Genomic DNA, 12308 nt, shown 5'->3' with positions numbered 1-12308 from the left:
ATGCAGTATTCCCCTTCTCCACAGTATGCCACCTGCATCAGTTCAAGGTAGGTGCTGGAAATTTCAAGGGTACAGTTTAGTGTGGTGCTAAAACCGCATGCGGCTCTCGTCCCCTCTCTACGGGATGTAGTTAGACAACATTATTCCCTTTCCCTCTGCACCCGACTAACGAGATCCCTGTAAAGAGCAACCTCTCTGGGTTGTGTATTTGGGTATGGGGTAGTACTTAAGCCAACTGCCATCTCTTATAATTTTAATATCTCCTACCTCATTGGTAGCTTGGATGCTCCTTCCTGTAAATTTGGTATGACCAGCACCATTCCTATTAATCTTTAGGTGGGTGGCGACACAGTGTTTAGCTGTCAGGTAAGCTCATATTAGTCATCTCTTAGAGTACATGAGGAGCATTTCCATAACTGTAGAAACATCCCTTCACAACACTATGGTGAAGGAAGGTCAGACACCAATGGTTAGCCCCATCCCCTGGGAGCCAAGTGTCACTGTCTCTGCCCTCGCCTTCTACCTTCAGTTTTCCTGAGCTACACTCTAAGTATACTGGTTTGTTAACTGTGACATTTAACATTCCACTCTCCTGATAGCAATCGGCATCGCCCGAATTCTTATAGAACAGGCCTTGTTGGGTTCTGCGGTCAACTGACTTGGTACCTTCTGTGGTTGTGATGGCCAGACATATCAGCAGTACTGCAGTTTTCAGGGCCCTGTAAAGAGTAAATATAACGGTCTTCAACGGTTAGTCCTTATTATTCTTTGCTCTCCCCTCCTTCTTGGTCTTTCCCTTTCCCATTCATATCCACACATGCACAAGTGTCGCTGGACATCAGGACCTCTTAAGGTGTTTTCCAGCGAGGTGCTAATTTGGTTTTGCGGGTAGAAACCTAACCATCATTTTTTCCCCTACTCCTGGCAACTTTTCCTTTTCCTCCGGCTTATCCACTTCCATATCCCTCATAATCTGCTGATCTCTAACCTCCTGTCTCAGGTCATGCAATTTCAGCCAAGCCTGAGCACCCAACCACACCCCCCACCACCGGGTTGCACCACTTCAATTTGCTGGGGTCCTTCTGATCCTCAGCTGACAATTCTGATGTGTTGATCCATTGCAGGCCCTCATTGCCAGGTGCGATCTCAATTTTGGTAGCTTGTTTCTCTGCTTTGCTCTCTGCTTGATCCAGGAAACACAGTTCCATTCACTGTTGAACAGTTTACATTCAGACACTATGTGTGACCCTTTCCAATCTATAACTGGATATCTAAAAGCCATTGTCTTAATGATCCCACTTTTTTACATAAATATAGGACTTTTTACAGGTTTTCTCTCACAGGCACAATTCTTTTTTTCTTGTTTAGACAGATTCATTTACTGCAAGCTTCTCCCTTTAACAGTGAGACACTACAGCTGCATTCTGCTGGCACAGCTGATTTTTTAACAATAAGCATTTTTTTAAAACTGAGAATTTCTTTTTAGTGGGCTGCATCTTGCAGTACGGGCAGCTGCCCCAACTAGCCTTTTACTTTATGCTGGACCTCCAGTGGTGCTGTTGGGTTCTTCCCTGTCTTTTTGACTTAGGCCCCCACACACAAAGCAAATAAAAAACAGGAAAACTAAAACAGCAATGGCTTCAGCTACTGCTTTTCAAATTTTTTGACCCACTGCCAGTTTAGTTGAAAGCTCCAATCTCCTGGCAAATTGCCTACTGTACTCAGAGTTTCAACACCTCCTGGGTTCCTGTCTGTAGCCCTAACTCGCTGCACTGTTTTGGGGTCTCCTGCCAGCTACTTTCCAGGATCTTCAGCTACTCCAGGTAGGCATTCGGCTGTATCTTGTTCTCTGTTGATGTGTTCTTCAGAAAAAAATCAAAAATTGCCACGATGCAATATTTGGTGGTCTTCAGAAAAAAATGTCCCAAATGTTGCCACCATGAAATATTACTTGCTCCTTTGATATGTGAATTATTGTAAAACTCACAGGATTACAAGTACTTTCCAAAGAAAACGCATTTTTTAAAATTATAACTTTAACAATAGCATATATATACAAACAGTAAACTGTACAAGCCACATATCACTCTGTCGGGCTACACCCACAACTCCCTGGTCATGTGTGATGCGACATCACTTCCTCCAGTGGTCTTCATTTACAGCTTCTCAAGGTTAAGGTCATTCCACAACACTACCCTTCAATTTCTGTTCACTCTCTTTCAATCCTGTCCCACACCTCCCCTCACTCCATCTCTCTCTCTCTCTGCTGCCGACACCCCCCTCCCCCACCCCCGCAGACTGCAAACTGTTTCTCCACTAGCTATTACCATTATCAGTCCACCCTTTTGCGGGGCAGGGGTGTTCTCTTTGCTAGTGTGGTGGAGGGGAGGGGCGAGTTTTGGAATATTTTCACTGAGCAGGAGGCTTCACTGTAACAAAAGCTAATGCCATCAGGGAGCAGGTTCGCCAATACTGAGGTGAGAAATTTAAAAGACAAGGTTCTCCCAGGCTGCAAGCAGCAGTTGCTGGGAGATTCATTCCCCATCCAAGGGGACTCCCCAACAATATAGGAGGTCTGGCAACCCTACTTTGTCATTACAAACACTGAACAATCATTTGAAGGAATGGTCCTTGGTTGTTACAAGTGATGCAATCAACATGCGGTCTTTGTTCTACTAGAAAACCTCTAATTCTCCTTTTGAGTTGGGATGAATACACGAAGAACATAAGAATATAAGAAATAGGAGCAGGAGTAGAACATACTGTCCCTCGAGCCTACTTCACTATTTAATATGATCTGCCTCAACTCCACTTTCTCACCTACTCCTTTGGTTCTCTGAGACATCAAAAGTACAACTATCTCAACCTTACATATACTCAACAATGGAACATTCACAACCCTCTGGGGTAGTGAATTCCAAAGATTCACAACCCTCTGAGTGAAGTTTCTCCTCATCTCAGTACTAAATGATCAGCTCATTATTCTGAGACTGTGCCCCTGTGTTCTAGATTCCCCAGCCAGAGGAAACAACCTCTCAGTGTCTACCCTGTCAAGCCCCTTCAGAATCTTGTATGTTTCCATGAGATCACCTCTCATTCTTCTAAACTCCAGAGTGTATAGGCCAAATTTACTCAGCCTCTCATCATTGGACAGACCTTTCGTGTGAGGAACCAATGTGTTCCTTGTATGACTACACCAAAGTCCCTCTGAACATCAACATTTAGAAGTTTCACGCCTATTAAAAATATTCTGCTTTTCTATTCTTATGACAAAAGTGAATAATCTCACACTTCACCAAATTATACTCCATCTGCCACCTTGTTGCCCACTCATTTAACCTGTCTATATCTCTTTTCAGCCTCTTTTGTCCTTCTCACAGCTTACATTCCTACCTACCTTTGTATTGTTAGCAAACTTAGATACATTACTCTAGGTCTCTACATCTAAGTCATTAATAAAGATTGTAAATATTGAAGCCCCAGCACTGATCCTTGTGGCACTCCACGAGTTACAGCCTGCCTGCATGAAAGTGCCCCATTTATCCCCATTCTCTGCTTCCTGTCCATTAACCAATCCTCCATCCATGCTAATATAATACCCCCAATTCCAAACACCCTTGCCTTGGATATTTGCCTTTTGTGTGGCACCTTATCCAGGTATACTACATCTACTGGTTCTCCTTTATCTACGCTACTAGTTACATCCTCAAAAATGTCTGATAAATTTGTCAAACACGATTTCTCTTTCTTAAAACCAGGTTGACTTTGTCTGATCACACTATGATTTTTTAAATGCATTGTTAAGACTTCCTTACTAATACATTTTAGCATTTTCCTGACGACTGATTTTATTTATTTTATTTTATTTAGAGATACTGCACTGAAACAGGCCCTTCGGCCCACCGAGTCTGTGCCGACCATCAACCACCCATTTATACTAATCCTACACTAATCCCATATTCCTACCACATCCGCACCTGTCCCTCTATTCCCCTACCACCTACCTATACTTGGGGCAATTTATAATGGCCAATTTACCTATTAACCTGCAAGTCTTTTGGTGATGGGAGGAAACCGGAGTACCCGGCGAAATCCCACGCAGACACAGGGAGAACTTGCAAACTCCACACAGGCAGTACCCAGAATTGAACCCGGGTCGCTGGAGCTGTGAGGCTGCGGTGCTAACCACTGCGCCACTGTGCCGCCCATAATTGGCCTGTAGTTCCCTGTTTCCTCTCTCCCTCGTTTCATGTATAGTTAAATGTCAATCCACTGGGACCTTTCTAGAATCGAAGGTATTTTGGAAAATTATAACCAGCACATCCACTGTCTATGTAGCTACCTCTTTTTGAACCCTAGGATGTAGGCCAACAAGTCCTGGGGATTCGTCAGATTTTAGTCCCTCAAGTTACTTTACACTACACAATCCAGAGTAATTTGGTTGAATATTGTTTTTGTAGGTACAACTAATTGCCTTTTCTTTCAGAAAAATCATCAGCACATACACAATGTTAGTAACAAATCTTTCCACCGTGGGGAAAAAATGTTTCTGGGTATTAATTGCCACTGACTTGGTGTGAATTGAGTTGTCCATGAGAGAGACTCAAACATTCATAGCCTGTGAAAAATGGCTGAGCACCAAACCCATTGGGGCTGTCAGAATTAGTACGCAAAATAGTGCCAGAAATATTTGATGCAGCGAAAAGAATTCTTGCCACAATATCTAGATGCCAAGAATTTAAGTCAGGCCATGCTACTTTGAGGAGAAACTTGAGATGCTGAGACTGTTTCCACTTGAGTAGAGAAAACTAAGAAGAAATTTAGTGCAGCCTCTTAAAATTCTGAGGGTTTCAATTGAGTGAATGAGGAGGTCAGAGGTGAGGGGTCAACAATTTAAAATTGTCATTAAGAAGAGTGAGGAGAAATAATTTTTTCACAGAGGATCATTGAAGGATGAAACATTATGACAGGGACTGGTTGAGTCATCTTTTCAGGGAGAATTGGGTAAGTATTTGAGGCAGAGGAAGGCACCAGACTATAGGGAGAGAGTGGGACACTGGGATCAGTTTTGTATTGCTCTAGCAAAGAGCTGGTACTGACACAATAAACCAAATATCCTCCTGCAAATTACAGCTTTTGTGCTGAAGAAGTAGACAATGTCAAGGTGCTGATGAAGAGCACAAGCACTAGCCTGACTTTTTTTTTCTTTTCAGATGTTAATTAACCTGTCTATTTCCATCCTTATTTCAAATTTCCAGCAGTGGTGGATTCTGTATCTTTTTGTCTCTGCTGTTTGAGCCTTCTTTTTTTCTTCAGATTACCCCAACAGTGCGAGGGGATTCAGGGTTTTTCTCCTGCCATGCTATTAATTCATACGGAGAGGACCGAGGGTTGATTCAGCTCACTGTGCAAGGTAAATTCTAATGCTTTGTTACATGCTATTATTCATCCCAATACAAAGTTAACTCCACACATTGTGCCGCATGCCATTCCCCAGCCTAGCAATTCAGCAAGAGTCCTGCTCTTAGCATTGATATAGTATCTTTAACAGAATAACATGTCCCAAGGTGCTTCACAGGAACCCAATCAGACAAAAATATTAACACCGAGTTGAATGAGGAGACATGAGAATGGGACACTAATAGCTCATCAAAGAAGTAGGCTTTAAGGACCATCTTCATGAAGGAAGCAGATTCTGGCAGGTTTAAGGAGAGAATTCCAGAGCTTAGGGTCCAGATGGGATGCATTCATTAGGATCAAAAGAAGGGGATATATGCTTGGAGATGCAGGGCAAGATGAGAATACTTAATGAGTACTTTGTATCGGTGCTTACTAAGGAAGAGGATGCTGACAAAATATTGTTCGAAGCAGGTAATATATGAGGTGAAAATTGATAGGCATGATCCACTGGAAAGGCTGGCTATGCTTAGAGTGGATAAGTCACCTGGTTTGGATGACTTGCATCCCTGGTTGCTAAAGAAAGTGGGAGTGGAGATGGTGGAAGGGCTTGCCATAATTTTCCAATCTTCCCTAGATATGGGGGAGGAGCCAGAGGATTGGAAAGTGGCAAATGTGACACCTTTGTTCAAGAAAGGATGTAAGGATGTTCCCTGTAACTACAGTTTAACATCAGTGGTGGGTGAGATTTTAAAAGCAATAATCAGGGAAAGCTTTAACAGGCAGTTGGAGGGTTTTGAGTTAATTAAGGATAGCCAGCATGATTTGTAAAAGGCAGATTGTGTTTGACTAATCTAATTGAATTTTTTGATGAATTAACAGAGAAGATTAATGAATGGAATGCGATGGATGTTGTCAAGATGGATTTTAAGCAAGTGTTTGACAAAGTACCACAATAAAAGGCTGGTTAACAAAATTGAGGTCCATGGAATAGGCATAGAATAGTGTCAGCTTGGATAAAAAAATTGGCTGAAGGACAAAAAACAGAGAGTTGTGGTAAATGATTGTTTTTCAGACTGGAAGTTGGTCGATAGTGGTGTTCTCCAAGGGTCAGTGCTAGGACCACTGTTTTTACAGAGTAGAATTTCAAAATTTGCCAGTGATATCAAACTTGGAGGACTGACGAACAGTGAGGATGATATGAACTGCCATCAACAGGGTTAGCAGAATGGGCAGGCAAGTGGCAGATGGAATTTAATACAGACAAGTGTGAAATGATTCATTTTGCCAGAAGGGATAGGAAGAGGCAATATAGACTTAATGGCATAATTATAAATTGTGTGCAGGGACAGAGGGACCTGCGGCTTCATTTGCATTGATTTTTGAATGAGGCAGGACATATTGAGAGAGTATTTAGTAAACCATATGCATCTTGGGCTTAAGAGGTATTGAGTGCAAAAACAGGGGAGTTATAAAGCTCTGGTTAGGCCACAACTAGAGTATTGCATCTAGTTTTGGTCACCACACTTTAGGAAGGATGTGAGAGTCCTTGAGTGGTTGCAGAGGAGATTTACCAGAGTTGTTCCAGAGATGACGGATTTTAGCTACAAGTTAGGTTAGAGAAGCTGGTATTGTTCTCTTAAGAGTAAAGGAGGTTGAGTGGAGATTTGATAAAGGTATACAAAATAATGAAAGGTTTAGATAAGGTACACAAAGAAAAGCTAATTGTACAAGGAGTTGGGACACAGATTTAAGGTTTTGGGAGATACAGGGAGGATGTGAGGAAGAACCTTTTTATGCAGCGAGTGGTTATTATTTGGAACTTGTTGCCTACAAGGCTGGTGGAAACAGAGTTGATGAATGACTTTGAAAGGAAATTGGATAGGCACTTGACAGAAATAAAATTGCATGACTATGGGGAAAGAGCAGGGGAAATGGGACTGATTGGAGTGCTGTAAAGAAAGCGAGCATGGACTCACTGGTCCGAATGTCCTCTTTCTGTGCCATAATGGCTCTGACTGTATGGCTGAAACACGGCTGTCCATTGTGCTGCAAAAGTTGTGGGGAATGTACAAAGTTGACTTTGGAGTTAAATTACTTCTCCACCTTCTTCGATATGCCTTTCACAAGGTGAGTAGTCCAGCAAGAGACCTGCCAATGTCCTCTACCAATATCATCTGCTGAGACATGTGTAAGATTGGTTCAATGTCACAAGCCTTCCCTATCCACCCTTATGGGTCAGAGGGTCACCTCCGCACAAGAATACACAAGAACACAAGAAATAGGAGCAGGAGTAGACCACATGGCCCATCAAGCCTGCTCCACCATTCAGTACGATCATGGCTGATCTTGGGCATCAATTCCACTTTCCTGCCCACTCCCCATATCCCTTGATGCCCTGCAAGACCAAACATCTGTCTGAGCAAGCCTTAAATATATTCAACGATGGAGTGCCAACAACCCTCTGGGGTAGAGAATTCCAGAGATTCACAACCCTTTGAGTGTAGCAATTTCTCCTCATCTTGGTCTTGAATGATCAGCCCCTTTTCATAAGACTGTGCCCTCGTGTTTCAGATTCCCCGACCACCGGAGACAATTTCTCAGCTTCTACAGTATCAAGCCCTTTCAGAATCTTGTATGTCTCAATTAGATCACCTTTCATTCTTCTAAACTCCATAGAATGTAGGCCCAATTTACTCAGCCTCTCATCATAGGACAACCCTCTCATCCCAGGGACCAATTTAGTAAATCTTTGCTGCACCGCCTCCAGTGCAAGTATATCCTTTCTCAAATGTGGAGACCAAAACTGCACACAGTATTCCGGGTGCGGTCTCACAAAAGCCCTGAACAATTTTAGTAAGACTTCTTTAGTCCTGTACTCCAATCCCCTTTGTAATAAAGGCTAATATGCCATTTGCCTTCCTAATAGCCTGCTGCACCTGCATGTTAACTGTGTGCATTCTTTATACGAGAACCCCCAAGTCTCTCTGAATATCAACACTGAGCAGTTTCACACCTTTTTAAAAATATTCTGATTTTCTAACTTATGACCAAAGTGAACAACTTCACACTTCGTTACATTATACTCCATTTGCCATCTTGTTGCCCACTCACTTAACCTGTCTATATCTCTTTTCAGCCTCTCTATGTCCTCCCCACAGCTTACCTTTCCACTTAGCTTTGTATCATCAACAAACTTAGATACATTACTCTCTGTCTCTTCCTCCAAGTCATTAATATAGAGTGTAAATAGCAGAGGCCCAGCACTGATGCTTGTGGCACTCCACTATTCACTGCCTGCCAACTTGAAAATGCCCCATTTATGCCCACTCTCTGCTTCCTGTATGTGAACCAATCCTCTATCCACGCTAATATATTACCCCCAACACCATTATCCACTATCATTTTAGTAGCCGGTAATTATCAGGAAGGTATTGTTTGGGGAACTGTGGGTGCAAAGCGATGTGTGTCCTTCCAAACAGAAGCAGGTCGACTTCCCAACATACTGTAGCCCTGGGTCATCTCACAATTGTATTTTCACCTGTCATGCTCACTCCACAGTAGCCAAAGTTCTCCAAATTATACAGTGAACCATCCAGATTTACGCTGCGAAACATCATTGAACAGATTTATTCTGTGGTATACAGCACTATACAGAGTTACTCTGTAATATACAGCACAATACAGGGTTATTCTGCGATATACAGCACTATACAGGGTTACTCTGCAGTATACAGCACTATACAGGGTTACTCTGCAGTCCACAGCACCATACAGGGCTACTCTGTAATATGCAACACCATATCAGTTTACTCTGTAGTATACAGCACTATACAGGATTACTCTGCAGTATACAGCACTATACAGGGTTACTCTGCGATATACAGCACTATACAGGGTTACTCTGTAATATGTAACACTATATCAGTTTACTCTGCAGTATACAGCACTATTCAGGTTCACTCCTAGGTATTCAGCACGATACAGATTTACAGCACTGTACAGTGTTACTCTGTGTTGAGCAGAAAAATTCACCAAACAAAATAACCAAGTGTACTGCCGAACAACTAAGACTTACATTTATAAAGCACCTTTCACAACCTCAGTACATCCCAGAGTGCTTTGCAGCCAATGAAGTACTTTTGAAGTATAGTTACTGTTGTAGTGTCAGAGACACAGCAGCCAATTCGCACATAGCAAGCTCCCACAACATCAATATGATAATGACCAGATGATCTGTTTTCATGTAGTTGGTTGAGGGATAAATATTGTCCTGGACAAACTCCCATGCTCTTATTTGAAATTGTGCCATGGGATCTGTTATGTCCTCATGAGAGGGCCTTGGTTTAACATCTCATTTGAGAGACAGCACCTCCTTCAGCACCTTCAGTACTGCAATGAAATGTCAGCCTTGCTTTTTTAACTCATGGCTTGGAATGAACCTTGATCCCACAACCTTCCATCTTTGAGGTAAGAGTGCAAACAACTGTGCCACAGAATGTGGCTGCCTATTCCTGTGTACTGCTGCACATACCACTGAACATTATTCAGCAAGATACAGGATTACTCAGCAATATTAAACTTTCATTTCTAATAAAGACTTGAAATGAAGAGTTTCCACAGGGATTACTGTTTGGATGCACCATAACAAATCAGAAATTTGATATGAATAAGTTAGTGTTAGTGCACTTCATGTTTTCCAAACTGTTTCTTCCTGTCATGTTGCAGAACCCCCAGATCCTCCTGAGATTGAGATACGCGAGGTGAGAGCTCGAAGCATTGCATTGAGGTGGAGCATGGGCTTTGACGGGAACAGTCCCATCACCGGCTTTGACATTGAATGCAAGAACAAGTCAGGTGTGTTCCAGAAACCAAAGAGCCAATTCTAAGTCCTAGAAGGAGTTGTGTGGGGGTGGGGGCAGGGAGGGGAGAAATTCTTCCGGCCCCTGCGGTGTCATGCCTCAGGAGATTTTGCTTCCCAGGTCTTATCTGCATGGGCTTCTTCAGCCTCTCACCCAAATCCAGCGGGATGTGCTAGCTGGCCTGTAGGTGACAGCAGATTCAGGAGCCCACATCTGGCGTCCCAAGAAAACCATTCATTCATTTGTCTTTAGCATTCAGATGTAAGTGATTGACCTGTACAGTGCCGTAACGGTGAAAATCTCTCCTCCCCCAACATTCAATCGTGGGGTTCTTGGTGAAGGCAGTGTGATATTGCGAAGTGCAATTCCAAAATGATGTCAAACAACACTCAGGTATATGATGAATCAAATAAGGGTATTTATTAAACAAAAACCGACAGTGACACCATTTATGGTCTATCTTGTGCAATGGCTATAAAAGCGCCATCCACCCAGTCCAACCCAAGGTGTGTGTCTGGCGTGTTTTATCGAGGGACCCTAGCCCACGCAGTGTGTCATGTAGTCTCGTTGGTAATACTTACGGGTCCAACGTCTTGCAGCTGGCAGGGGCCTGTCATTGTTGCAGTGCACAGTCTATCTTGGGTCGAGGATTTACCTCCTTACTTCAATGCCCCTCATTTCCTCTGTGTCCTGAACTCAAACGTGAACTCCCTGGTCTCGCTATGCTGATGTTCTCTGCACTCACTCTGTACAGCTTGATGGAGATGCTGGCATGCCTTTTCTTACTGTTCCTGTAGTGCTCTTGCTGAAAAAAAAAACTCATCTGCTGAAACACCTCTCACTGGGCAAACCCTATACCAGTTAGTGTTATCACTTCATACCAAAAACTGTCTTGCTATTGTCCTGTGAGTTTGTGTCAGACAGGCCAGATATAACTTGTTGAATAGTTCTTTTGAACAAGGTTGCGTCTCGTTTGGGGAAAGTAGATGAAAAAATGGAGGGGGGATGAGTTGATCATGTCTTGATAGCTTGGAGATGTCAAGAGTGGGTGTTAATTGATAACCAGTTTTATTTTATTTGAAATGACTTGTCCAGGCAATGGCATCCCTTATCAGGTCTTTTGAATATTCAAAGACTGGCTGCTGAACTCTTTGCTGTTTGGTGCCTGATAGTCTGTCCCTGTGTTTCTTTAATTGATTTTTAATCTGTCGTTCAGAGGCAATTTGTTAGTGATTTCAAGGGACAGTCCACATGAGTCGAATTCAAAGTGTCCTGACCACTGTGGTTGAAGTTAAAGTGTTCTTTGGCCTGGGCTGATTTGAGGGCCTAAAAATGGCCATGCCTACACAGGTAAGGAGTTGGGACTACAGTTGGGAAGGCCTGAGGGGTGGATAGGTGAGTGGGTGGTGTGGGCAAAGGGAAGGTCGGGCAGGGCAGAACCAAGATTTCCTTGTAGGGGCTGGAGGAGCTGTCCTGCTCCTCCAGGACCATTAAGGAAACAAAAAAAAATGAATTTGTCTTTCTGGGCTTCTTTCAGCCCTGGCTCCACTTACCGGCAGGTTGATGAATTTCCCGCACAGGCCTTGGGTTAGAATGTCAGTCCGATCGTGATGTCATCATCAAAGACTAACCTGCTTGTTTACAGAAAGACCTGTTACCTTCTCGCAGGTGTCCTTCTTTTGCCTGCTCAAAAGAACAGGTTAAAATTGCAACTCGCAAGAAGGCAGCAGGATTGGGCGGGGAAAGGTATTTGTGGGGGTAAATAACCGCAGCCAATTTAACTGCCTGTCGGCCTCTAGGCTCTAGAAAGGAGTTCTTAGTTGTTACAGTTCCCAGTAAAGGAAAGAGGTGAGTTCTGGAGATTGACGACTCACAGCGTATCTGTTGCAGCCATCGATTAGCGCATTAAGAATGGTGTGTGTTGTTAACTCGCTGTTTTTGCCAGCAAGATCCAAGCCATTAATTCATCCCCTCCTTCACACCCTGCCAGACTGAAGTAAACATCAGATAATAATAGAAAATACTGGACATACTCTACAGGTGACCAGC

The 12308-nt window shown here is 43.1% G+C and overlaps 1 protein-coding gene across 5 annotated transcripts in view; it reads left to right on the top strand.

The window, feature by feature from the left end:
• LOC137374264 (cell adhesion molecule DSCAM) overlaps window positions 1–12308 on the top strand; it is a 555631-nt gene that overhangs the window by 423299 nt on the left and 120024 nt on the right. For all 5 annotated transcript variants that reach the window (XM_068040060.1, XM_068040056.1, XM_068040059.1 and 2 more), the window contains exons 12-13: window positions 5317–5413; window positions 10126–10254. In XM_068040060.1, the coding sequence (XP_067896161.1) occupies window positions 5317–5413; window positions 10126–10254 (226 nt within the window). The remainder of the gene's footprint in view (window positions 1–5316; window positions 5414–10125; window positions 10255–12308) is intronic.

Source organism: Heterodontus francisci, chromosome 10 (genome assembly GCF_036365525.1).
Source record: "Heterodontus francisci isolate sHetFra1 chromosome 10, sHetFra1.hap1, whole genome shotgun sequence".
NCBI classification, from domain to species: domain Eukaryota; kingdom Metazoa; phylum Chordata; class Chondrichthyes; order Heterodontiformes; family Heterodontidae; genus Heterodontus; species Heterodontus francisci.
This window is presented reverse-complemented; position numbering and strand designations above follow the sequence as displayed.